The 25,443-nt window shown below is 38.7% G+C and overlaps 1 protein-coding gene across 3 annotated transcripts in view; it reads right to left on the bottom strand.

Moving 5' to 3' along the window:
* ZMPSTE24 (zinc metallopeptidase STE24) overlaps window positions 1–24,385 on the bottom strand; it is a 28,756-nt gene extending 4,371 nt beyond the window's left edge. Inside the window, exons 1-8 of one of the 3 annotated variants that reach the window (XM_087820339.1) lie at window positions 24,232–24,385; window positions 22,234–22,380; window positions 16,927–17,013; window positions 14,118–14,234; window positions 13,352–13,504; window positions 11,926–12,067; window positions 6,629–6,813; window positions 979–1,083 (exon numbers count right to left, since the gene is read on the bottom strand). In XM_087820339.1, the coding sequence (XP_087676465.1) occupies window positions 979–1,083; window positions 6,629–6,813; window positions 11,926–12,067; window positions 13,352–13,504; window positions 14,118–14,234; window positions 16,927–17,013; window positions 22,234–22,380; window positions 24,232–24,354 (1,059 nt within the window). In that variant the 5' untranslated portion in view covers window positions 24,355–24,385. Of the gene's footprint in view, window positions 1–978; window positions 1,084–6,628; window positions 6,814–11,925; window positions 12,068–13,351; window positions 13,505–14,117; window positions 14,235–16,926; window positions 17,014–22,233; window positions 22,381–24,153 lie in introns of all 3 variants that reach the window. The other 2 variants (XM_016205202.2, XM_016205203.2) reach the window with 2 other exon arrangements.
* Between the last annotated feature and the right edge of the window lie 1,058 nt (window positions 24,386–25,443).

Here is a 25,443-nt window from a genome sequence, read left to right as displayed (position 1 = left end):
CTACAGTTCTTTCTAAGGACAGGCTTAAGTGGAGCCTCCTATGATCGTGGGTTTAAAGTGGTCAAGAGTAATGAGATATTTTCTTTCTGTAAAAAGCTAAAGGGCTAGAATGGATTCTGGCTTTGTTGGCACTAGACTGTAATCAGACACAAGGCCTCCCACTTGACCTTGACGTAGAGGCTCCAAAGAAACTGGCTTTCCTTGAATTATCTTTAGGACCACTGGAGCTGTACACTGACATTAGAAAGGTCCAAGAAAAAAGCAGATCTATCTTTAACAATATGCAAGAGAGAAAAAAATCCAAAGTCTGAACCAGACACTAGTAAAGGCATATTGGAGTGAAGATGGGGAACAAATGCCATTCTTCTCCCTTAGCAGACGTGAGTCCTGGGAGCTACATATACCACATTGAAGTGTCCTGTCCAACCAGCTAGCAGGTGACAGGATACAGTGCTCTTTCACTCAGAGCCCAGAGGAGGAATGTTCAGGAACTCTTTCTTCTTTATATTCACTTCATTTCCCAAGTTCTTTTCAATGGATGTATAATGACTTTTACATGAGAAAAAAATGTTTTTAAAAAGGTATTTTAATGTCCAACTTATTTAGGCTCACTCCTTTTGAATTTACAGCTCCTACAGGTAAGTAATTCAGGAGGTAGTGATGACGATGGTGATAACAATAAATATAGTACTTACCACTTTCCAGCTACTACTACAAACTCTTTACATATATTAACTCATCTAATTCCTGCATCAGTCCTATGAGGTATTATCATTCAGTAAGGGAATGGTGGCAGACAGGTTCAGGAAATTGCCTGAGGTCACACAGGTAGTGAGTCAGGGAGCTGTGACATGACGGGCAGCCAGATGGCCACGCTACAGAGTCTGTCTTAACTTCTCTACTGTATGACTTCTATAACTGCCATACTTCTAATCTGACTACCATGCCATAAAAAGAGAATTGTCACTCCAAACTCACCTGGCTAATAACGATATTTTTGACTGTGTGTCCCAACTTCCAGTGCCCCAGTTCATGGCCTAGAACGGCAAGTACCTCCTCATTTCTGCACCCTTGTTTCTTATTCTGAATCAAAGAACAAATTAAAATCAATTTTAAATTTATATACTTCTCTTTTAAAAGGGACATATATATCCCTTTTAAAAATATAAATTTTTAAAAACTGAGACTTCCAAGTCAAGATGGCAGGAAGTACATTCACATCTAATTTTATTCCCTCCAAAAACCCCAATAAAACTATAATCAAGATATATATATAAATAAAAGATATAAACCCACAAGGATGGGGAAAACAGTAGAGGTAACAACAACAACATTCTGCAAGCAAGAAAGCAGATGGAGAAAAGAGAAGCAGCCTCATTTACACTGGAGTCTTCAAAGGGCTTAGGAACTAATAGCACCAGGTACTTCTGGAACTGGAGGAGAAGGGGGAGGTGACTGAAATAAGAACTGAGTGAGAGATGTTTGAGAATCAATTAAAGCTCCAAATTCCTTCTCCAGCTCCATATCAAAGGGCAATTGCTTCTCCCTCATCCTGGTAGAAGCCTGAAAGTCTGTTGATAGTGGTGATGGTTGCACAACATTATGACTATGCCAAAAACTACCGAATTGTACACTTTAAAATAGTTCAAATACTGAATTTTATCTCAATTTTTTGAAAAGTAAAATGATTACATGATATCTAGTAAGCATTAACCAAAAGAAAGCTGATAGCTGCATTAATATCAAAGTCAACTTCAGGGTAAAAAGTATTATTAATGAGGGTTACAACAGAATGATAAAGGCTCAATTTAACAGGATACATTAATACTAAAGTTTTACGTACCTAACACTATCCCCTCAGAATACATTAATTCAAAATTGTCAGATTTGTAAAGAAAACCTGACAAACCTATCATAACAGAGGATTTAACATACCTCTCTCAATCATTGAAACATCAAGCAAATAAAATATCAATGATTATATAAAGATCTGAACAAAATAAGCTTGATCTACTGGTGACATATAGTATCCTGCCACAAACAATTAGAAAATCTATATCCTAAAAAGGGAAGGCTAAAGGTTTTTAAATCAACTCCAGCTACTTAAAAGGGTGAAGTACAAAAAAACCCCAATGAGCATGGAATTGATTTTGCTTTATACAGTTTAGAAAAATGCAACCTAATGGGAATACAAGCAGCAAGATTTATTGGATTCTAGATATTCTATCACATTTCCCCTCCTTCACCAATTACTCATTTTTAAGGAAAATGACCACTTAAAGCAAAACTGAGTAGACGAATGAGAAAAAGGGATCAACTGAAGATATTTGCAAGATATTATTTGCATTGATTATACCCTTTTCTCTTAAGTATTACAATATAGGCGAGAGTACATTTGGTAGAGAAAGAAAAGAATGAGATAACTAACCTAGTTCTTTAAATGTCTGAGAGACACACATACGTACTTGTACCTTCAGGGCACGGCCATTAAAAGGGAGCAATGAATTAATGCACCAGTAACAGACATCTATTCTAAGGTGGAAGTTAAGAGGCACAAATGACGATTTACATACAAAGATATTCACTGCACAAACATTTGTTATTGATGGCTTCTAACTTTTCCATTACTTTAGTAATAAGCAAAAATATGGCTGTTTTGTTTAATAATGATGATGATACTCCAGTCATTATTGACTCCCGTACCAGACAGTGAATATTAGGTATTTTATATACAGTTCTTTCATTTCTACTTCTATAAGGGAGGTATCATTGTCCTCATTTTATATAAATTAATACAGCCTTCTGTTTTCACTAGTTACCTGCTTCCCAATATGAACTAGGAACTCTTATAAAACAACCAGTTGTCTATTAGATAGCATGGGCTCATGACTTTGGTTTGATATCTGGATTTAGGAAGCTATTCAGAACTGCATTGGAGTCACATTCAAAGACATGGAATGAAAAGAGCTTAAATAAGGGTTACTTTCGAGAAAAAGGAGACTTGCTTGTTTGTGGTAGATTCTTAGGCAGAACTGAATTTTCTTCTCTTCCCACACTAATTTCATATAAAAGAACAGAAATAAATACCAGAATCTTTCCTTATCTACAGTAGTTTCCTTTTTATAAAATTCATACACTGATTCATTTGATCCTCACAACACCAAGCTGGGCAGGATGGAAAGTATTATCTTCATTTTAGAGATGAGAGAAAGGAAGCTGAGAAACTAAAATGTCTTGCTTAAAATCATCTTGCTAGTTAGTGGGTAAAATCCAAACCTACATCTGTGGAGCCTGTGCCACTTCTATTACACTTATCAGCTAGGAAGACTTTCACCCAACCCTAGCACTTGCTGGGGAAATACTTGTTTTCTTCTACAAAAGGCAGCTTTTCTGTACGACTTTTATATAGCTTTAATTTTCCTTTTATTTAAACTGCTTTTGACACAGGTTGTTCCAATTATGTGTTCCATTTGTCTCCTAAAGGGTAAAATTCCAGAGAGTACGTTCCCTAGACATCTTTTAAAATGTCAATAGGCAGCATAGAAACATTCAAAATGTTCATAGTAGCTATCTCTAAGAGGAGGGATTCCAGGTAACTTGAGTGTTCTTCCTTAAACTTGTGTTAAAAATGAAACAGTTCATCTTCTCTACATCATCCAAACTTAAAACCATCTTTGCACCCCCCACTGCACTGTACATAGTAGGCGGTCAGTAGCAGGTGCTGAATAAATCTGTTTACTAAACTTCACCCACATCTGTGTACTCTCTATGTGATTATTTAATGTCTTTCTGTAAACGAATTCACTTTTTAAAACTTAGCCTTATCCTAAATGACAATATTCATGAAATCATAATAAGCTGGTTTTCTTTTTCCTAATATAAGTTAATAAATATATAGCTATGCAAATTCACAATATTGATATACTACCTAAAATCATCTCACCAGCAGGACATACACCAGAAAGCAATAATGAGTAGAGTTCATCTTTGACCATCTCCTTCACTCTTTATAACAGTGATCACCAAGTACTTTAAATCATCTTTTACTGTGACTCTTCCACTTATTCTGACCTCTCACTCTAGTGCAGGCTCTTATTATTTCATGCTTGTCTTGGAAATCGTGATGCAACAGGCCCCTAGAAGCCTCCTGCCTCCAATCTTTGCTCTCCCCTATATGCTGCCACCAAATTTTAGTCTTTCTAAAACAAGCTTTGGCCTCTACTCAAGTCAATCTAAACTTTCCAGGCCACTGGAAATAACCACTCAATGTCTTCAGGAAAGAGTATTTTTCAAACTGGTCCTGGCATACCTTTCTATCTCCATCTACAAGAATCCATTCAATTATTAGTTTCAGAATAGCCATTGTGTAATGTGTTGTGATTTTTTTGTTGTTGGTTTCTATAGCTTTATGAATTCCATGTCTTTAATGTGAAAAGACCCACCCTCAAGTTGAATTCTCTCTAGTTCAAGTATCCTTTTTTAAGAAATCTGTCTGATCATTAGAATCTGCATTAATTTTTAAATTTCTAACGCCACACTATTTCAACCACTTAGGATATTTACCACACTTGCCTTAAAGGATAGGCTATTTGTGTTCGTATGTAAGTCTCCTTTACTATAGGTTCTTCAGGGTAGGACAATGTCTAATGTATCTTCATCTTGTAGCTTATACATAGATGCTAAAATATTTGTACTTATCAATGAAATAAAGCAGGCTCTTCAAGAAGCCAGGAAAATAACTCAAACTCCATTCAACATGCTTCAAAGGACTACCCAATCTTTTGAAAAATTTAAGCCAAAGAATACTGTTCTCATAGATACTAAAGATCAGTAATTTCATTACACTGCTTAAAATTAGTGAACAACTATCTATGTCTAGGTCTGGCTATAATGTAATCCATCCTGCATGTGGATACCTCTTAGTAGGTTGCTTTGCTGAACTTGTATGACTCCTCGGTGTTGTCACTGGGTTACCCTTTCTTGGACTCCAGTTTTCCCATCTATAAGAAGACCTTAAGATCTTTTCCTGGCTTCAAATCCTATGACTCTTGGTCAGACCAAGGTGACTTATTCCAATATCATAACAAGTGGGATAACCACACTTCAAAAATAAATGCAATCAAAGGAGTTAAGCCTCCCCCAATGCTATTTAATCACTTTACAGAATTTTGTCCCATCTATGTATTTATAGCAGGCTAGGCACTTTACTAGACCATCTTTTTAGGTCAAAACAGATGCTCAAATGATAATAGTTATTTTCTGGTACTTAGAATATGTAAAATGAACTACAAGGCATTTCACATACAGGGTGCAGCGAAGCTTACAGTTGTTCATATGGAAAATAATACAATAATTAATAAATAATACAAAAATAGTGTTTTGCACACTCATAACTGTAAACCTACTTTTGTCCCACACGGTATATTATTTCATTTAATCTTTATGACCCTAAAAGGCAGGCATCTTTAGCCCAGTGTCTCTCGATGCAGAGTGATCCTGCCTGCAAGCCCCCACCCCCAAGGATGTCGAGAGACATTTTTGGTAGTCACAACTGTTGGGGTGGCAAGGGGGTGCTGGTGGCACTGATGCTGGTATCTAGTGGGGAAAGGCCAGGTATGCTGCTAACCATCCTATGATGCACAAGACATCTTCACAACAAAAAATTACCTGGCCCAATGTCAACAGTGCTGAGGTGAGAAACCCTGCTGGCATCATGTTTTAGTTAAGAAACCAATGATTTAGAAAGCTGAACTTACTTGCCCAGCATTACACAGATCCAAAATCATCTCTAAATGACTCCAAAGCCAACAGCACGTCACACATATGAATACTGGTGGCTGCTTCTGATTACATTTGTGTTATTTCTTATCACTGTCCCCTTCCCCTTGATATTTTAGACTTTGCTAATCAGCATCAGCTGGCCTCATCCAGGAAAGGACTCAGAAGAAGCTTTCTCTGACTCTCAGGTCAGATTTAAGAAATGACTTTTCCTGTGTTCTCACTGCACCCAGTATACACAGGGTCAGTGTGGTAATTACCATATTGTACTATGACTGTATAAGCTCGAGAGCAAGGGTTTGCCTCTCTAATTTTGTACTCCTAGTGCCAAAGTATCTCAGCAGAGTATATGCTTCATAAATATTTGTTAAACAAACAAAAGAAAACTGACCAAATTACCTCATGTACCCAAGGGCACATAGCTACTTAATGACAGAACCAGGATTTGAATCCAAGCCTTTCCCATTGCCAGAGCCTATAATTGTCTCAATGAAGCTAAAAATTAGATGTTTATCTCCTCTTTAGCCTATCTGTGGGATTTCTTTGATCATAAGCATATCAGGAATATAGATAAAGTCCCTGTTTTAAAGATAGCTTATAATCATAAAAATTTTCCTATCTTATGCTTCCAATTTTAACATGTACATTCTGCAAAAGCTTGCAAGGTAGTTAGCGTGTAATAATAGTGATGATCTCTCCCAAATACCAGAATTATAAAGGCGCCATGGTGTTTGTATTTGATAGTCTCCCTGAATTCAAAACTCACATAGAAATTGATGATATTTTCTAGTTGTCACAAGAATTGTTTATAAAAACTAAACCCAAGTCTCTTAGGAAAAGAAGAACTCACTTTAACTTTAGCTTTTATTTCTTCGCTGTCCCCTTCTCCATCATTGCGGGGTTCCATGCCAGAATCCTCCTGGGTGTCTTTGTTTAGTACAGAATACTCTTCTAGTAGGGTATCAAATAAAACTATTCGCTTGTTCTTGAAGAAGCCATAAAAATAAGCATTGCTGTGGGAAGAGCGTTTAGATCCTAAGGAAAAGACAGTTCAAAGCATGGGAAATAATTAAAAAGTCTGGGGTCCTTTGGAGAGACTCCTAGAATTGAATTTCTGTCAAGGACATTAACATTTTCAAATTGTTTAATACCTGAAGAAAACTGTTTCAACATAAATCACCACCAGCAGTGGAGCGTGTCTGTTTACCTGCAGTCTTGCCAGCAAAGACTTATGCTCATCAGGGCTGTAGAGCAGTAAGTAAATAAGGAAAGCCTGAATATCCAGCAGCAGTGAAATGATTAAGTTATAGTAAAGCTATGAGATGGAATTTTAAGCAGTCCCCAAAATCATACTTTTGAAGAATGTTAGGAAGATAGGAAAAAGCTCACCAATATACTGAGGATATAAAACTTTAAGTATATAAGGTTCCATTATTGTCACGAAGAAAAAAAAGTACATGTAAATAGGAAAGCATAAATAAAAGCCTACTAAGAAATATATCAAAATACTGAAGTGTTAAAAAAAATACTGCAGTGTTTATCACTGGCTTTGGAACTATGGATTTTTGTTCCCTCCTTTGTACTTCTCCCTTTTCCAAGGCTTTTAGAGTAAATATACATACTTCTCTACTCAGGAAATAATTAAAGCTATTTTTTACAAGACTGGAAAAAACATACCTAAATTTTTAACAGTGGCTAACAGTAGCTGAACTATAGTTGATTTTTATTTTCTTCTTTATGTATATTTTTTATTTTCTAAATGTTCTATAGCGTGCAGTGAATTTAGTGGTTAAGAGTAGACTTTGGGTTCAAATCTTGGTTCTGCCATGTATTAGCTGTGTAAATGTAAGAAACTTTCTTAAATTTAATTATTTTCCTGTTTATGATGCAAGTCAATATCTATGTTATTGGATTAGAAAAACCGTTACATGAGAAATTCTAAGTAAATCAATTAGTATACTGCCTGATCCATATAAACTACTACTATTATTTATATGCTTTTAAAAAAAGAAATTATAAAACATGTTTCTCTTGAGAATTTGAGATCTCTCACAGAAAATGTGAAGTTTGTATCTACTCATATTTCTAATGTAAAGCATGTTTAGCTGTATATTTAGAATACAGTATAGTTTATGCATATAGCCGTATGTTTGCCAGAATGTTTAGAATATAGTAAGGCTTTGATAAATAGTGGCATTTACTTGCTTATTTTTCAGTTTTTGTTTAATTGCCAAATATGTGGTCCAATTTTGCCAATACTATAGGACCATAGGATCTGAAAAGTTGCATACCATTCTGAGGTCTTATACTTCTCATTTCTGTCTTCTCTGATTCTGAGTTTTTTAAAAAATTAATTTAAAATATTTCTTAGAAATTATTTATTGCCTGAAGTTATTTATGGAAGTAGGCATACTGTAAGCATATAAATAAAAAATTAACATTTTAATATCTCCCACTGGTCCACGTATCTCAAAGTGTGCTCCAAGGAACACCTACATCAACATCACCCCAGGGCACTTGTTAGAAGTACACACTAGAAACACCTATGAGGTCAGAACCTCTGGGAATGGAGCCCAGCAGTCTGTCTTTTGACAAACTCTCCAGGGAATACTTATAGTTACTCAATAAAGTTTAAGAGTCCCTGCACCAGACCATAAGCTTTTTGTGTCCCTGTGCCTGGCATGTGTATATATTCAATAACACTTGTGTACTGAATGGCTAATGCCACTTGAGGCATGAAACAATGTATTTGAGAACTCTGAAAATCAACATGTTCTATGCAAATATAAGGTATTGCCACCTGTACCATTTTTGTTTATGATGTTTGATCTTAACCTCTCAGCAGCATTTGCAGCAGTTGACTGCTTCCTCCTTAAAAACACTTCCTTTTCCTGTCACAAAAGAAACAGCATTTTCTCCTGTTTTCCTTCCTACCTCAATGGTCTCTCCTTCTCAGTTTCCAATGCTGGCTCTTCCTTTCTTGCTGACTCTGACCTGAGCCCCGCTCTTCTCTAAGTGCCCTCATCCATGGCATTAAACACCACCTATGTGCCAGATACTTACATATCAATTTTCCGCCCTGACTTCTCCCTAGAGCTCCAAACTCATACACACAGATGCCTATTTAATATCTCTACATCTCCACATGGATGTTTATAGTGCATATTTGTTGCTTATATTCTTAGGTGTGGTTTTTTCCCCTGCCCAGGATTGGAATCTCCTTTCAGAGTTTAGGGAATTCACACCATGTAAATCTTGTGAGGGACGGCTTCTCATTTAAGAAATCTAAAAAGCCAGATATTTGCTTCCCCAGCATTCCTGGCAGCTAGCCCTGTGCCCTGGCTCAATCAAATGCACCCACTGGGGACTATGAATAGTTAGCTAATTAGCAAAGAAGCAGGGCAGTGAGGAACTAATTCTGTAGGTGCTAGTAGCAGAGATGTTAGGGGTACAAACTGCTGAATCCAACTGGAGGCAACAGCAGTGTCCTCCCAGACTGGTTCTGCCGTGAAATTCTGAGTTCCCTGTCTCCCTATGGAACAGCCCATTTTCCAAGCTTGGTAAACTTAACTTTACTGGTGATTCTATAAGCGATCAAATATTGTTTCAATAAGCAATTTTTTTCTGCTTAAATCAGCCACAGTTGTTTTCTCCTGCTTGTTTGCTACTAACTGTTGCTTGCAGAACTCTAATTCAAGGTTCAATAGTTACCTCAATGTGCAACACATCCAACTTAATTTCACATAAACCTGCTGTCTCCCAGTTTTTCCATCTCAGTAAACTATCATTTACCCCACGACTGAGGCTAAAAATCTAGGTCATTATCCTTGATGTCTCCCCTTCCCCCTTATTCCTTTCCATGCAATCTATTAGCAAAGTGCATCCACTTCTCTCCATCAATCACCACTGCCCTAGTCTAAGCTACCACTATCTCCTACCTGAATTACTACAACAAACCCCTAACTGCTCTCCCTGCTTCTATGCTTACCACCCCTACAATCTATTCTCCACATAGCAAACCAAGACATTTTAAAAAGACAAACCAGGCTATGCCACTTTCCTGCCTAAAACCATCAATGGCTTTTACCCCTGAACTTAAATTCCAAGCTCCTTCGCCTGATTTACAAAGGTCTTCCTGGTCTGATTCTTGCCTATGTCTCAGATTTCATGTCCTAACACTCTCCTGCTATGTGGCAACCAAAATGGACTTTTTTCTGATCCCTAAAGATTAAAAGCTCTGGAAGGTCTTTCTATTGATCTCAGCATGCACGGCTCCTTCCTTCTCTCAGCTTAAATTCATTTGCTCAGAGAGGTCTTGCCTGCTGACCCACTCTAAAGGATCTACTCAGTCATTCTTTATCATATCACACTAGTTTAACTCTCTGCACTGCACATGCTATCTGATATTTTCTGAGAGCAGGAATCTTAGTTTCTCACTAAAATATTCCTATTAATTAACAAATCTGTAATGTGTTGTTATTGTTAGTAACATTCATTCATTCAAAATATTTTTGAGGACTGTTACCATTATTAACAATAAAAGCACACATCACCAATGAGTAAACTTCTGTTTGATAAAGTTAAGTTGCCCAAAGTCACATAGGTAATTGTGATAGAGCTAGGATTCAAACCCAAGACTATTGACTCCACAGCCTAACCTCTGAAATTCTACCCTTCCACCTACTCAAATCTTGATTTTCTGTAGTCTCAGCTTATATTATAACCCTACATAAAGCCTTGCCTATTTCATCTAAAATCATGCATCACACACCTATCAAATACCTGTTGTCATATCATTAGCTGTCATTTCATGTTATCTGATTATAACTTAAGTGATCAGCAACTTAAGTTGCCCCTTCAGTTAAAGACCCTCAGAAACTATTCTGCTGTACTGATTAGTGTGCCACTAGTTTAACATTAACTAAAAGAGTAGTGATCTCAGAGACTAAAGAAGTATGAATTGGCTTATTCTCCTACCATTTCCCCATAGAAATGTTCCAGTTGTACCTTTAGTTGGTCTGTGTAACCTCAGACGCTACTATATGTCTGAGATTTCTATACTCTCCTAGCTGCTGTTAATTCATTCTTTCCAGTTGTGACCATGTCTGTTCTTCCCTGGCCCCACAATTATATACTTCTGTTTCTACTCCTTTGTCCAATAGAACTGCTTCTCATTGGTGATTTTTTAGTTTAGAGAAGGGATGGGCAAACTATGGCTTGCAGGCTCAATCCAATCTGCCACTTATTTTTTATACATAAAGTTTTATTAGAACACAGCCATGCTCATTTATTTACGTATTATCTATGACTGCTTTTGTACTATAATGGCAGAGCTGAATAACTGTGACAAAGAGCATATGGCCTGCAAAGCCTAAAATATTTACTATCTATGGTATTATAGAAAGTGTTTGCCAAACTGTGGTTTAGATGAAGCAAAACTGCAACCTAGAAGGGTGAAGTGATCCGTTCAAGATTCCATAGCTGGTAAGTTACAGAGGCAAAACCAGTCTCGTTCATTTACATGGATTTTAATTCACAGATTCTGAAAGTCATGGTACCACACAACGGTTTTACTCTACATCTCTGTAAGCTTCCTTAAGACTTTAGTAGTCTTACATAAGCTAATAGGTAGCTTACCTCTACCCAATGGTAGTACAGTTTTTGGTAATCTGCAGGTTTTCACAACCAGAGTCCTCCAGAACACTGGAAGTTTTGTTGAAAGAGACAAACCCAATAACAATAGTTTTGTTTATGAGCCTGAAACTAGTGTTAAGTGGAATTTGACTCTGCAGGAGTCCTACTTAATTCCTAGGAGCCAGGCAGGTAACAAAAGTACGTAAGTCAGTCTAATATATATGATATAACACGGAGTGATAAAGGCCTTGGCCCAAAACTAAAAACAATATTGTAAAACCAACCAAACATAGCTTCAGGCAAGAGCAGGATTTGGCATCAGGCCACCAGTTTCTATCCCTGTACTATACCATCAATTCCTATAAATCTTAAAAAAACAAAATGTAAAATCCTAACCTTTAGATAACAAAATTTTTAAAAAACTGATTTGTTCATTTATTAAAGTTTTATGAATAAAGTTCTCAAATAAAACAAACCACTCAAATGAAATCTTCTTACCCCCAGTAGCCTTACCTTCAACAACATACACCTTAGTCAAAGGAAAGTCAATACTCTTTGCCATTATTTCAATTTCTTGTTTAAGCTTTCCCTCAGGTAGAGGTGTGAATTTGTCAAATAAAGGGGCAATATAATCAGCATAGATTGTGACAAGAACCTGAAAAGTAAATGTCAGAACAACCTATGAATATGTTCTTTAAAAAAAAAACCTACTCATTATACAGATTCAATTACATTAAAACACCTATGTGATCCTGGCCTTGAGAACAGGGACGGATCTTACTTGCTCTGGCATTCCCAGCCCCAAACCATACCGGACAGTAAGTGCTCAATCTGTCTGATGAATTAAATCAAAATGAGTAGTCTCTAGGGGGTAATAACTGAAAAGTCGAATGGCCCATTCAAAACTATCTTGGGGATTTCTGATACTTCATAAGCCCATAATAAGTTGGAATTCTGCCTTTTAAAGTAATCATGACAGACCTGAAGTCTTTGCTAAAAAAGAATTACTAGGGCTTGACTGTGTGCTGTTATTTTGGTTGGTCTGCTAAAATTAATTACCTGCAGTTCACAACTGTACACTTGGTTGAAACAGCACTTCCTTAAGCATTTTGGAAGCATTTCCTCTCACTTTGTTTGCCATACAACAGATATTTGTACATCCAACTAGTGCCCATTTTCTGATCTTGATCCCACCAGTAGGAAGTGAAGCAATGAGCATCACGGTAATTCAGAGTAAAATAAACCTCCTCATCAGTGGAGTTAAGAGATGACAGATGATATTTTCTAGGGGCTGTCAACAGACAATTTTCATTGTGTTGTCGTGTTTGTGTTGTGAAACAGTTTAGAATGTGGGAGGAGAAGAGGAAAAGAAGATGTGAGCGGGGGAAGTGAAGAGGGGTAAGAGAAAATGGAGGGGGAGGGAGAGAGGGGAGAGAAGTGGGGAAGGCAGGAAGGAGGGTAAGGGACGGGAAAGGCCCAGGGAAGGGAGAGGGGAGGGGAGGAAGGAGGAGGAAAAAGCAGGGGAGAAGGAAAAGAAAAACCAGGTCCGTTTATGCTTTCTTCTTCTTGTCCCTCTTCAATCTATTCTCTTCACAACAGCCATGATTTTTAGGCAATGGAGCTCAGTCAAGAGTCATTAAATTACCAAACTGTGTCATCCATTCTGGTGGCAACTCATAAATGCATAGCCCAAAATTGCCTGACAACTGGATCATTAAAAGTAACAACTAGCTTCTAGGATCTGTAAAAGTCAACATAAGGAGAAGAAAATCTGTCAGTCAATTCTCCTATTTTTATAACCAAAAGCAGAAACCAACAGGGGAATTTATGTATATTTCGTCTGCTTTTTAAGAACTGTTTACATGCTAATGAAGACTAAACCATACTTATCGCACCAAGGAACTCTGTAAAAGAAAATGAAACAAAAGATTTTACTCACCAGAGAAACAACTAATGTGAACAGCCAGGCGTAAATAAAAAAATAGTCACCCCCAATTTTAATAATGTAAAGTAGAAGTGAAGACACAGGCAATAAAATGCACTGAGTCACAATAAACTTTTTGATTGCATCTTTCATGAAGAACCCCAAAGTCTGAAAAAAGAAAACATCACCACAAGAAACTGAGAAACTGCTTTTCAAATAACTAATTGATGAATACAAAGGATACATTATTAAAGCAATTAAAAAAATTAAAAGGCAGTGAGACTATATTATATGACACTAGGTAACCTAAGACAATAAGTAAATGTCTCACATCTTACAGTTTAAAGTACTCATTTAAATGTTATTAGCTGAAAATCCTTAGATGTTAGTGCTAGAAGATTTTATGGCAAGACTTTAACTATGATCTTTACCATATGCAGTTCCTTTTTTCTCAATTAATTCATCCTCTAAAACAGCAAATTATGATCATAAAAGGTCTTCATATTTAAAAGAGAACATTTGCCTGGCCGGGCGTGGCTCAGCAGTGGAGCATCAACCTAGGATGCAGGAAATCGAGGTTTGGTTCCGTCAGGGCACACGCCCGCCCAGGCTATGGGCTCGGTCCCCAGTCGAGGGCCTACAGGAGGCAGCCGATCAATGACGACTCTCTCATCGCTGATGTTTCAACTCTCTCTCCCTTCCTCTCTCTGAAATCAATAAAGATATATTTAAAAAATAAAAATAAATAAATAAAAGAGAACATTTGCATTCTCTATTATACCTGTTGATTGAAACCATGTTTTTCTTCTATCACAAAAGTATTATAAAGACTCCATGGCAAACCGGTCAATGCACTGAAAAGTGTAGCCATCAGCAGAAACACCAAAGACTGAGTGATCTAAACACAAGAAGGAAAAAACTGGCAGTTTTTATAGTGCAATATTAATTCATTCTTAAAATGAATTATTAGTGAACAAATCGATGAGTAATTGCTGCGTACTTCCTACATCTCAAGCAATGTGTTTGATTCAATGGGTAATACAAGGTCTGGAACATCATCTACACCCTCAAAGTCTACTTGCTAGAGAAGGAGGCAATAAGACAATTCCTCTTTTATTACACAGGCACTATGTGAAAGTTACCTGAAGTCAAATAGGCATTTTAAAGATTTGAAAATCAACACATTTGCTCATCTCTAATCTTCTGAAACATCCCCCATTCTCCCTAGTTTATCAACATATCTTAATCATATAAAAAATGATTGTTCTGTGAGCTTTAAAATTTTTGTCTATCTTCTACTGTCAGTTCTAAATATGTAAGGATATGGAATGAGAAAACTAACATTCATTTAGTATGCTATAATTTAAATCATTAGAAACATGAAGAATTAGTGTCTTATTTTTTTGTAAAAAACTTAAGAGGAGTTTGAACAATGCTCACTTTCTCACTGTACAACTTATAATATGGAGACAGCACCTTTTCTCTGCCTTGGTGAATTGTCATACTCGTCTCAAAGTTTACATCAGCTTGGAACATTTTACCCTTTGAGTTTTCAATGGCAAGAAATATCTTTGAGGTCCTTTAAAGTGAGAGTTTTTGCCAGTAACACTACCTCTGGGACATCTTCATCTTTTTCGTCAAAACCACTTTCCTCATTTATATCAAAAAGGTCACCTTCACTGAGTTCCTCTGGCTGCAGATCTAAATCTCTCTAATGGCAGCAGGGTCAGCATTCCCAGGGTCAGCTATTTCTTCTATAACTCCACACACGTGAGATTTGAATTTCACTTTCATGTTACCATTTTTCATTTCTTTGCTACACTTTCATCTTTCTTGGCCAATTCCCTTTCAGTTATCCATTTTTGTAAATGTCAGATGGGTATACAGCTGGAAGACCAGGAGACAACACAACACTCACTCTGAATAACTGAATAACAGATGTGCAGTGACCAATCACTGACACACTTTGAAAAAGGGAGGTAATAGTCACTGATGACTATGAGCATGTGTTATTTGCAAGTGATTTGTGGACCAAAGAGCTAGCAGGGAAGTTTGTACTTTATGCAATCACTCATATAATATACTAGGTTAACTGAAATTTGAACTCTGTTGTTAATGGACTAGTGTTATTTAACTAAACTGTGCAACTGAAATTTGTGTGTACTAGAACTGTGCAAAGAAAGGACAATCAATACCACATAGCCATTAAAGAGAACAAAGATCGCCCTTGCCCGGTGGCTCAGTTCATTGGAGCGTCGTCCCATGCACCAAAAGGTTGAGGGTTCAATTCCCAGTCAGGGCACGTGCCTGGGTTTTGGCTTCAATCCCTGGTTGGGGCGTGTGATAGAGCTGACCCATCAATGTTTCTCTCTCTCTCTCCCCTTGCGTGAAGATTTAAAAAAATTATAAACACAACAATGATCTATATAAATAGACAGGAAGAGATCTCTAAAACATTGTTAAATGGAAAAATAATATCTCAGAACCTTATATAAAATATGTCCCATTAAGGTAAGGAATATTTTAATGCATATATGTATACAGATTGTGTCCATTCATTCAACACATATTTATGGAATACCTACTCTGTGACTGGCATTGTTATACACACTAGTGATATAGCAATGAAGAATACAGCAGTGGGAAAAAGTAGGTTTACACTTGTAATACAAATAAATAATACAATAATTAATAAATAAGAATATAAGAATAAACTATTTCATGTACTCAAAACTGTAAACATACTTTTGCCAACCCCTGTATACATAAGGTCTCTGTCCCCTTAGAGCTTAAAATTCTTGTCAGGGAGATATAACTGCACATAGTGTTAAATACCTAAGTAAGGTGACACGCTTCACCAAAGTGGCAGGTGAATTCTATTTTAGATGGAGTGGTCAGAGAAAGCCTCTGAGAAAGTGACATTTAAGGTGAGAAGTGAATAAGGAGCCAGTCACAGTGATTACATAAAACCACCTTAAAACTTTTTTGAAACAATGCAGAGACTATGCAAGTAAACTGCAATACTACAAATGACAGGTCAGGAGCAAGAGTCCGTAAAGATATAGAGACATCATCAGAAGAAGGGGTCTTAAAAGAAGCGGGCTGCTTTAGAAAAAGGTATACAGAAAAGGGACAACTTTAATTCAGATAAGCTGAATTAAAGCCCAAGGAAACTATATATGTAGAAGAGATCCACCATTTCAAAAAGGAATCAGGAAGAAGGGAACAGACTTGGCAATTTCTAAGGGAAAGTCAGGATGCAGTGTCCCAACATCCTTACAGGTGGGAAGTCTCAGGCTTTGCCTTAAACTGGAATTCCTGGAAGAGTGGGTAGCCAACAAGCAGCTCAATGGAGACTGTGAGATACACACTGTCTTTGTTTGAAGTACCTGCTTAGTATGGGTTCAACAAAATGCATGCTTTCCCATTCACTGCAGAGAGTTATTCCTGAGAAGCAGCTACCAAACCAGAGACTACATTACCCAGCTCCCTTGTATCTGAGACTAAATGACAGGATCACCAACAAAATGTGCATACAAAGGACAGGTATCATCTCGGAGCCAAGGAAGCTAAGAAGAAGGTGTACATACCTCATATTCTGGTCCAAAGCCAGCATAGCCACAGAATCGTCCAGAAAGTCTCCAGAGATAAGGGATTCCTCCAAAGAGAAGAATAAGCTATAAAACAAAGCATACTTTGTTCACACTTGAGCAGTACTAGAAACTATCATGTTAGAGAGAAAAAAGGACCTATCTCATTTAGGATAAAATATGCATTTAAATGAATACAAACCAACTGAGATACTAAATTTATACTGTTAAAAGATTTTTGCCTGTACATTTTATACAGATAAGTGATATGATATGTGAATTACATCTCAATAAAGCTGTTTAAAGAAAAAGAACTTTTGCCAAAAGACACTAACAGAGGCTTTCTGAATCAGGAAATAAGATTAGAAAGGCTAAGCAACTTGTCCAAAATCCCAGTGACAGAAATGGAAGTTGATGCCCTAGCCAGTTTGGTTCAGTGGTTAGACGGCTGGCCCACAGACTGAAGGATCCTGGGTTTGATTCTGACCAAGGGCACACATCTGGGTAGCAGGCTTGATCCCCAGCTCTGGTCGGGGTGCATGCAGGAGGAAACCAATCAATGTCTCTCTCACACTGATGTTCCCCCTCCCCCTTCCATTCTCTTTGAAAAGCAACCGAAAAAATATCTTTGGGTGAGGACTGAAAAAAAGAAAGAAAGAAATGGAAGTTGAACCAGACTTTTTAGCTCCATAACTGGCTTTCCCTTAAAAAGAAATCGCCTCTTCAGTCAAGATAAAGTATTAGTATTGGTATAAGTGGAGAGTCCTGTCCACTTACCAAATTGGGACAGAATGGGCTCTCTGTGCCCTCTCCAGGTAAGGAAAAGGTGAATCCTGAGGTAGGAGTCAGGGTTTCATAGATGTAGGCCCCTTTCTCAGCATGCCCTTTGTCTTAGGCAGATAAAGTGAACACAGATATTCACCAAATCACTAGGACATTCAAATGAGAAAGCAGCTCTTAAAATTTGAGAAAACATGATCTCCCATAACAGATACTATGTTTGTGAAACTCATTTTGTCAAGAGGAATCAATTTACTGTTTCCTTCTGTGGAGACTTAGGAACACAATGATCTATCACACTTCTTGGTTAGAAGCACAATATCCCACCAGTTCAGAGATGATTCCTTTGTGCTTTGAGGGTTTGGGACACTATAATATAGTTATGGGTATCCTCCCAATCTACTTTGCATTTTTATATATGAATCCATAAATAATTTAGTGGATTATACATGCTTTTTAAGAATGTATATAAATGACATCATACTGCACAACTTGCTTTCTACACTCTACATTTTTTAGATCAACCTTTGGTTTTAACTTTATTTAGTACTATCAGCTTGTTCTCTAAAGTATTTATACCAAATATTTATACCAAATATAAAGTATTTATACCATCAGCAGTACCTGAGTGTTTCTGTTTCCCCACGATCTAACTCACATTTGACGCTACCCATCTTTTAGATTTTTACTAGTATGCTGGGTTGGTTTAATACCAGGGGTCTCAGATATGATCTCTGGACAGCAACATCACCTGGAAATGTGTTAGAAATGCAAATTCTCAGGCCCCACCCCAGAACTACTGAATCAGAAACTAGAAGTGGGGCCCAACAGTCTCCAGATAAGTCTGATGTACACCCAAGTTTGAAAATCACTATTTTCACTACTTTAATAAACTGCCTTTAAAGACTCCCTTAGCTCAATCATGGATATAAACACTGTTTTCCCAAAAGACATGGTCTGGCATCAATGCATGGTATATGCTCTACTTGTTAAACTAATCGACTTGGGTTGGCATTCTTTCATCCTAGGCTTGATCCTAATAAATAATACAGAATCAAGGATTTATAATGCTTTTGGTGAAGGGCTGAAACACTTATAATTAAAACTCCAGCTTTTAAGTAAGTATCAAGGGTAGCTTTAATATGAACCTTGAATGTATCTATTAATGCATTTGAGTACTGTTGTTGCAACCTTGTTTAGTATACTCTGGGGAATGAAAAACAAAGCAGTAATCAGTAAACTTTCTCTATATTGATAATCTCCCTGAGCATGCTCCTGGGATGTCCTATAAAAAGAACTAATGATCTCAGCAAAAACAAGTCTAGTGCTTTTATATATTATTTCACTGAAGTCTTGAAAAGCAGGCAGGGCAAGGGCATAGTCATCTCTATTTTACAGATGAGGCAACTAATATTCAATTAAAGTAATTTGCCCAAAGAAACCCAAGGACTAAGTAATTGCTGTGTTAAGCACTGTACCAAGTGCTTCATTTACACTGCCTCACTTACTCAGTCCTTGCCATAAACCACGTGCAATATGGTTCAATATCTACCTACTTCTCATCTTAAAGAGCAGAAAAATGAGGCTAAAGGAGGCTGAACTACTCACCCAGAAACATACAGAAATTAAAGCCACAACAACTTGAACTTTTCTTCTCTGCCCTACTCTACTCCCCAGCCATTCCATTTCTTGGGAAGGCTCTTTATTGACATCTATGAGATGTCAGGAAAGTCTGTCTCAGAGAGGCAGGACATTTTCTCTCTGGGTGCTGTCACACTGTGTGAACAGTGGCCCTGTGGGCACACAAGGCCTCTACTTAAGTTCCCTCAGGTAAAAAGTACCAACGCAAAAAAAAAAAAATCTAAATTAATCTTTGTACTTGTTCTTTGTGACCAAAGCATATAAGCCTATTGATTTTAATCAACACAAAACAGAAATTTATGAACTTGTTTTCAAACAGAACAGGATTTCAAAGTAACACAGAATGCTTCCTACCTAATAGTAAACGTAGCTGCTAATTCCCCAAGGAGAAAGAGCACATTCATGCCATGGTCCCAGAGTTTCAAGAATGGTTTCTTCAATGTAATTTTAAAGACTCAGAAGAGCAGAGTTCGAAATCCATTCTCCCATTTATTAGTGTCACTTGGCCATTAAATGGGCAAGCCATTTAATTTCTCTGAGCCTTCCCTTTCTCACCCATAAAAAGGGAATGATAATGCCTATACTTTGTACCTCAGAGCACTGCTGTAAACATCAAACAAAACAATAAATGTAAAAACAATATATGAAGTGAAAATCACTACCACTACAAATATTATAACGATGACTATTAATGTTCCCAGCTTTTACCCATCAGTACTGCTTCTAGTCTGAGCCACAGCAATTACAGAGCTCTCATTCTACAGTTGTATTCTCCCTACCTCTATCATCTCCTAGAACAAACTGAACCACTCCCACAGTCACCAACTGTAACAACCAAGCTATTGCCCGTCTTTCCCGGGAACTGTTTACTAATGACAACCAAGGAGACTGAAAATATTTTTCCTGTCATTTTATATGGCCCTGTGGGAGTAAGTCAAAGACCTTCAAAGAATCAAACATCAATGAAGAAAGATGACACTGTCAGCCCTGGCTGAGTAGTTCAGTTGGTTAGAGCGACGTCCCCATATGCCAAGGATGCAGTTCTATCCCCAGTCAGGGCACATACAAGAATCAACCACTGAATGCATAAATAAGTGGAACAACAAATCAATGTGTGTCCCCCCCCCGCCCCTTCCTCTCTATCTAACATCAATAGCAGAAAAGAAAAGATGACAGTGTCTTAATTTCCCACCTTTACTTCCATCTCTCTCTGAAGGCTGATTTCCTACTTAGGCCCTGTCCCTATCAGGAAATATGTTTCAGATTAATTAACCAGAGTCAAATATAATCCACAATAATGCTAGCTTTCCTGGCTTGATTGGAAGGCAGCAATTTTTCTTTTTTTTTAGATCCTTACCTGAGGATATTTTTTCCACTGATTTTCAGAGAAGGGAAGAGAGGAGGGGGAGAGAGAAACATCAATGTGAGAGAGACAAATCAATTGGCTGCCTCCTGCATGCACCCAGACCAGGGTGGGGTACTGAACCTGCAACCCAGGTACGTGCCCTTGACCGGGAATCGAACCTGCGACAGGCTGATGCTCTAACCACTGAGCAATGCTGGCCAGGGCAGAAGGCATCAAGTTTTACTATTAATCTTTAATATCTCAGTAACTAAACTTCGCTTGGACGATGTCTCTGCTGGATCCTAATGGGACAGTAGGGATTAATCAGCCTCTAGTGAGAGAGTGGCATTGAAGAGGGAGAGGAAGGGCACCCCAGACAGAGATACTGCACGTAAAAAGATTCAAAGTCATAGGAAACCAAGTTGGGTATGAGCACAATACAGAAGGAAAAACTTTGGAGGAAGAAACAAAAACATTAGGCTCAAGTAAGCAAAAAGGACCTCATAAACCATGCAAAGAAATCTGGACTTCACCCGACAGGAAAATGACATGACCGCAACTGTTCTGCAGAATTCCCTTGGCTGCAGTGTGGAAGAAGAGATTGCAGTTTGGAGGCATGAAGACAAGTAAGGGCTGCTACAAGAATAACTTACAGCATAAGGTGCTTTTTCCCACCTGCCCTCAGGGCAACAGTTACCATATTCTACAACTTTTTTCCCAGAATTTTTAAAAAATTTTTACTGGATTTACTGGGGTGATATTGGTTAATAAAATTATATAGGTTTCAGGTGTACAATTCTAGAATACATCATCTGTATATTGTATTGTGAGTTCCCCACCCCAAGTCAAGTCTCCTTCCATCACTATCCCTTTACCCGCTTTTACCTCCCTCCAACCCCCTTTCCCTCTGGTAATCAACATATCATTGTCTGTGTCTATGAGGTTTTTCTTTCGTTGTTTTTTTTTTAAATACTTTTTTTTGTTTGTTTTTTTTAGAGAGAGAGGAGGGAGAGGGAGAGAGAGAAACATTGATGTAAGAGTGAAACAGCAACAGCCTGCCTCCTGCACTACAGGGGATCAAGCCTGCAACCCTGGCATGTCCTGAAAGGGAATTGAACCAGCAACCTTTTGGTGCAAAGGATGACACCCAACCAACTGAGCCACACCAGCGAGGGCTATGAGTTTTTTTGTGTTTTGTGGGGGGTTTTTGCTTAATCCCTTCACCTTTTTCACCCACTGCCCCAACCCTTCTCCCCTTTGACAGCTGTCAGTCTATTCTCTGTATCTATGAGTCTGTTTCTATTGTTTGTTAGTTTATTTTGTTCACTAGATTCCACATATAAGTGAGATCATAACTAAACAGTTATATTTCTGCTTCTTTTGCTCCACACCTATTCTATCAATAACAAGGGTCAGGAAAGCATCTGGGATTTGTAGGTGTGGTACCCTCTTTTATATTACAAATATATAAAAAGGAAAACAAACATTACAAAGTATTAAACAATTTGATAGACTGTCTCTTCAAGAAGTAAATTACTCACAGTGCCTTCAATCTCTGAATAGAGTCCTGACCAGAAGCTGAAGGTACTTTTATCCAGCTGATACAGTCGAGATTTCTCAAACGTTTCTGAATCCATGATCTGTCCTAACTCCAGTGGTACATGAGTAGTTGTTTTATATATCCGTCTCTGAAATATTTTTAAGAAAACACTTTAAACAGTGAAGTTAACTCATTATTTATTACAAGTTATTTATGATCAAACACTAAATGGTTTATAGCATTAACGTGTCACTTAAACCTGTTGAATTTGCTTTATACAGACACAAATACTGCATTTGATCAAACACACTGTCTACTAAAACAACTGATGCAGGAAAGTAAAAGAAAAAGAGAATCAGAGGCTAGATAACTAGGTAAGATTAAAATCAGGGTTGTAATCACACTTCAGTTGCATATGTAAACCAAAATTGTAACATCACGAAGGGTACCACTCATTTCAGGTATAACATACATCCTTTGATACAGAAAACAAATCATGCAAAGGAGAAGGAAGCAAATATGCTAACCATGAGTATTAACAGATATTGTGGCTAGTAATTAAATTTGGTCCTAGAAGCTAAACTAAGAGAGATTTGAGAAATAACAGAAACATATCAGGTCTCAAGAAAGAAAAACTTTCTCATTATACCAAATTCTAAAAGGTACTTTCAGCCCATGGGACATAATACAGGGAACAGATACCACACAACATAATGGACAGCATCTTCTACAATGGTTTTACAACAAATGGCTTCTCTATTTATTGTTGTGCACCTTACCAAACCCTCACTGAAAGGCATTACATGAAAGCATAACTGAGTAAAGACACTATAGAAAAGTAGTTCCTGTAACTAGGCTTATTATTAAAGTAAGACAAAGAGATGTTCAATACCCTATCCCCAATTTAGATACTATATATTGTGTGTTTACTTTATGCAAAGTATCTTCTCTAGGCCTACAAGATTCTGTACTAATGAAGCTATTCGGAGAGCTACTAGGTCAGAGAAACTAATGCTATTCATCTTAACACCTCTTGGAATTTTCTGGATTAAAAGAAGAGATCAAGATATAACCCAAACACTGACAGAAAGATAGGAAAATTAAAAATTTCAATTTAATGATTCATGCAGAATGTAAAATGAGAGAAGAAATTTGCAGAGAAAAAGACTGTAATGCTCAAGAAAAAGAGTTCTAGCAGTTAAAAATAGAAAGGTTTTCATAACCATCATGGCTGACATAATTCAGCGACAACACAGAAGAATGCAGGTAAAGCAAACCAGCAATGAGAGATGGCAATAAAGCAGTCAATTCAAGTTAAAAATATATCTCATTTAAAAGTTCAGATCTCTAATACATAAAGCTGTTATGGTCATCTCTGGGGAATTGCTAAGTAACTTTCATTTCTACTTTACTGTCTTAATTGTTTAAACAAAAATAAAGACGCTTTTGAAAAAAACAAGAAAAAAAATTGTTCTTTGGGCAAAACCAACATAATTTTTTTTTTTTTTTTTAAGGAAAAAGAGCTCAGGTTCTTGGAAGGCTTGAGAAATCTTTATTTTCAGAAAATGGTTTCCTGGTTCTGTGGTTGAGCATGATTATACAAAAGTCATGAGGAAGCTGTGATTCTAAAATGTTAGTATCGTCCCTTTGAAGGTTTATGGGTCGCTGCCAAACATAAAAAAAAAGATAAATCTGGGGATCTTAAGGAAGCTGTGGGGCGGGCGTAAGAGCTAAAGTGTGACGAGGCGGTAGCCTGCTTTCCCTTTCACCAGGCCTAATCCGCCTCAGTCCCACGATCACGTTGCGGAAAATGTCCCTGAGGCACCGGATCCTCTCACCGCCAATCCCACCTTCAGACCAAATTAGGAGGCTCAGTGGGGACGCACCGGGTCGAGGCGGGTGCTGGGGCCGCAGCACTCACCCAGGAACTTGGGGTCGAGAGCCTGGCTGGCCGAGAACTGGCCGAGTGTCGCGGTTAGATGGGCGCTGCCTAGCTCACCTGCCGCTGGGCCAGGAAGGTCTCCCAGAGATACACAGCCCAGGAGAAGAGCAGCACGGCCCCAAAGATACGCTTCTCGGCCGGCATCTCCCACAGCGGGTCCAGCGATGCCCACATCCCCATGGCCACCTGGTTCCGCCGGCTCCCTGAGCGAGCAACGGTGCCACACCAACACAGTCCCCTCAGACCGGCCGGGCAGTGTCACAGCTATTTCCGTCCCTTCCGAGAGCCCCAGCACCGACACCCGCCCCCATCCCACCCGCTGCGCGCAGCCAACAGTGTTACACAAACACTCTTCCCCGTGCCGACGCCCCTTAGGGCCGCCTAGTTTCGGCCGGAAAGGACCATTCCCGCCTTCTTCACTTCCGGCCCGAGGAGACCTGAAGCCCGGGCGCCGCACCCCGGCATCCGCCAACCGCGGCTCCCGCGCCGGAACTGGTCTTGCCGAGCTGCGTCACGCCAACATTCTTTCCCCCCCTCCTCGCCGGGTGCCTGCCGAGGGTTCCGGCTTCCCTGCTGAGCCGGGGGCCTCTTTCTAGCTTCCAGATCCGCTCTTGCATCTCTTCCCATTGGGGCTCGCCCGGCTGCGCTGTGGCCTGAGCCGTATTTTCCCCGGCCGGACAAGCCCCCTGATAGTGAGGCTGAGCGGGAACGAAGGCAGAGTGGGCACCTCTCCCGCCCGCCCTGAAGCAGCTGGGAAGAACGAGGGAGCCGGCGTCTCAGGCTCTAGAAGCCGTTCCTCTTGCCGTTCGGGCTGTGGTCTGTTCCTCCTGGGGCACCTTCAGGCTACGGGGGTAGTTAACAGCGAGACCGGGCATTGTGAGTGTCGTATTGTGGCCTGTGTCGGGGTGTTCTGAGTTCAGGCATGTGAAAGAATGGGCGGGAGTGAGGAGATTGTCATTCAAGATCTCGCCCCTTGCACCCCACGTGAGTCGAAGGAGGCCTCTTGCCTGGGGGTGCGCCGGAGCGAGGCGGGGACGGCGGTGGCTAGAACAGCCTGAACCGAAAGCCTTACTTACCTAGGGACAAACTCGCGTCAGAGCGCAGTGCCGAGTCAGTCTTGGAATTCAGAAGTGAAATGTGTCACGGGGACGCCTGTTAAACACATTTGACTTGAAAAGTGACATTTTTTTCTGACTGTAGGTAAGTCTGACTTGGTTAATTGGATTGACAGTAGTGTTGCTAATTTGCATTACTCTTTACAATGAATTG

The sequence above is a fragment of the Miniopterus natalensis genome, chromosome 9 (genome assembly GCF_054644295.1).
Source record: "Miniopterus natalensis isolate mMinNat1 chromosome 9, mMinNat1.hap1, whole genome shotgun sequence".
NCBI classification, from domain to species: Eukaryota; Metazoa; Chordata; class Mammalia; order Chiroptera; family Miniopteridae; genus Miniopterus; species Miniopterus natalensis.
This window is presented reverse-complemented; position numbering and strand designations above follow the sequence as displayed.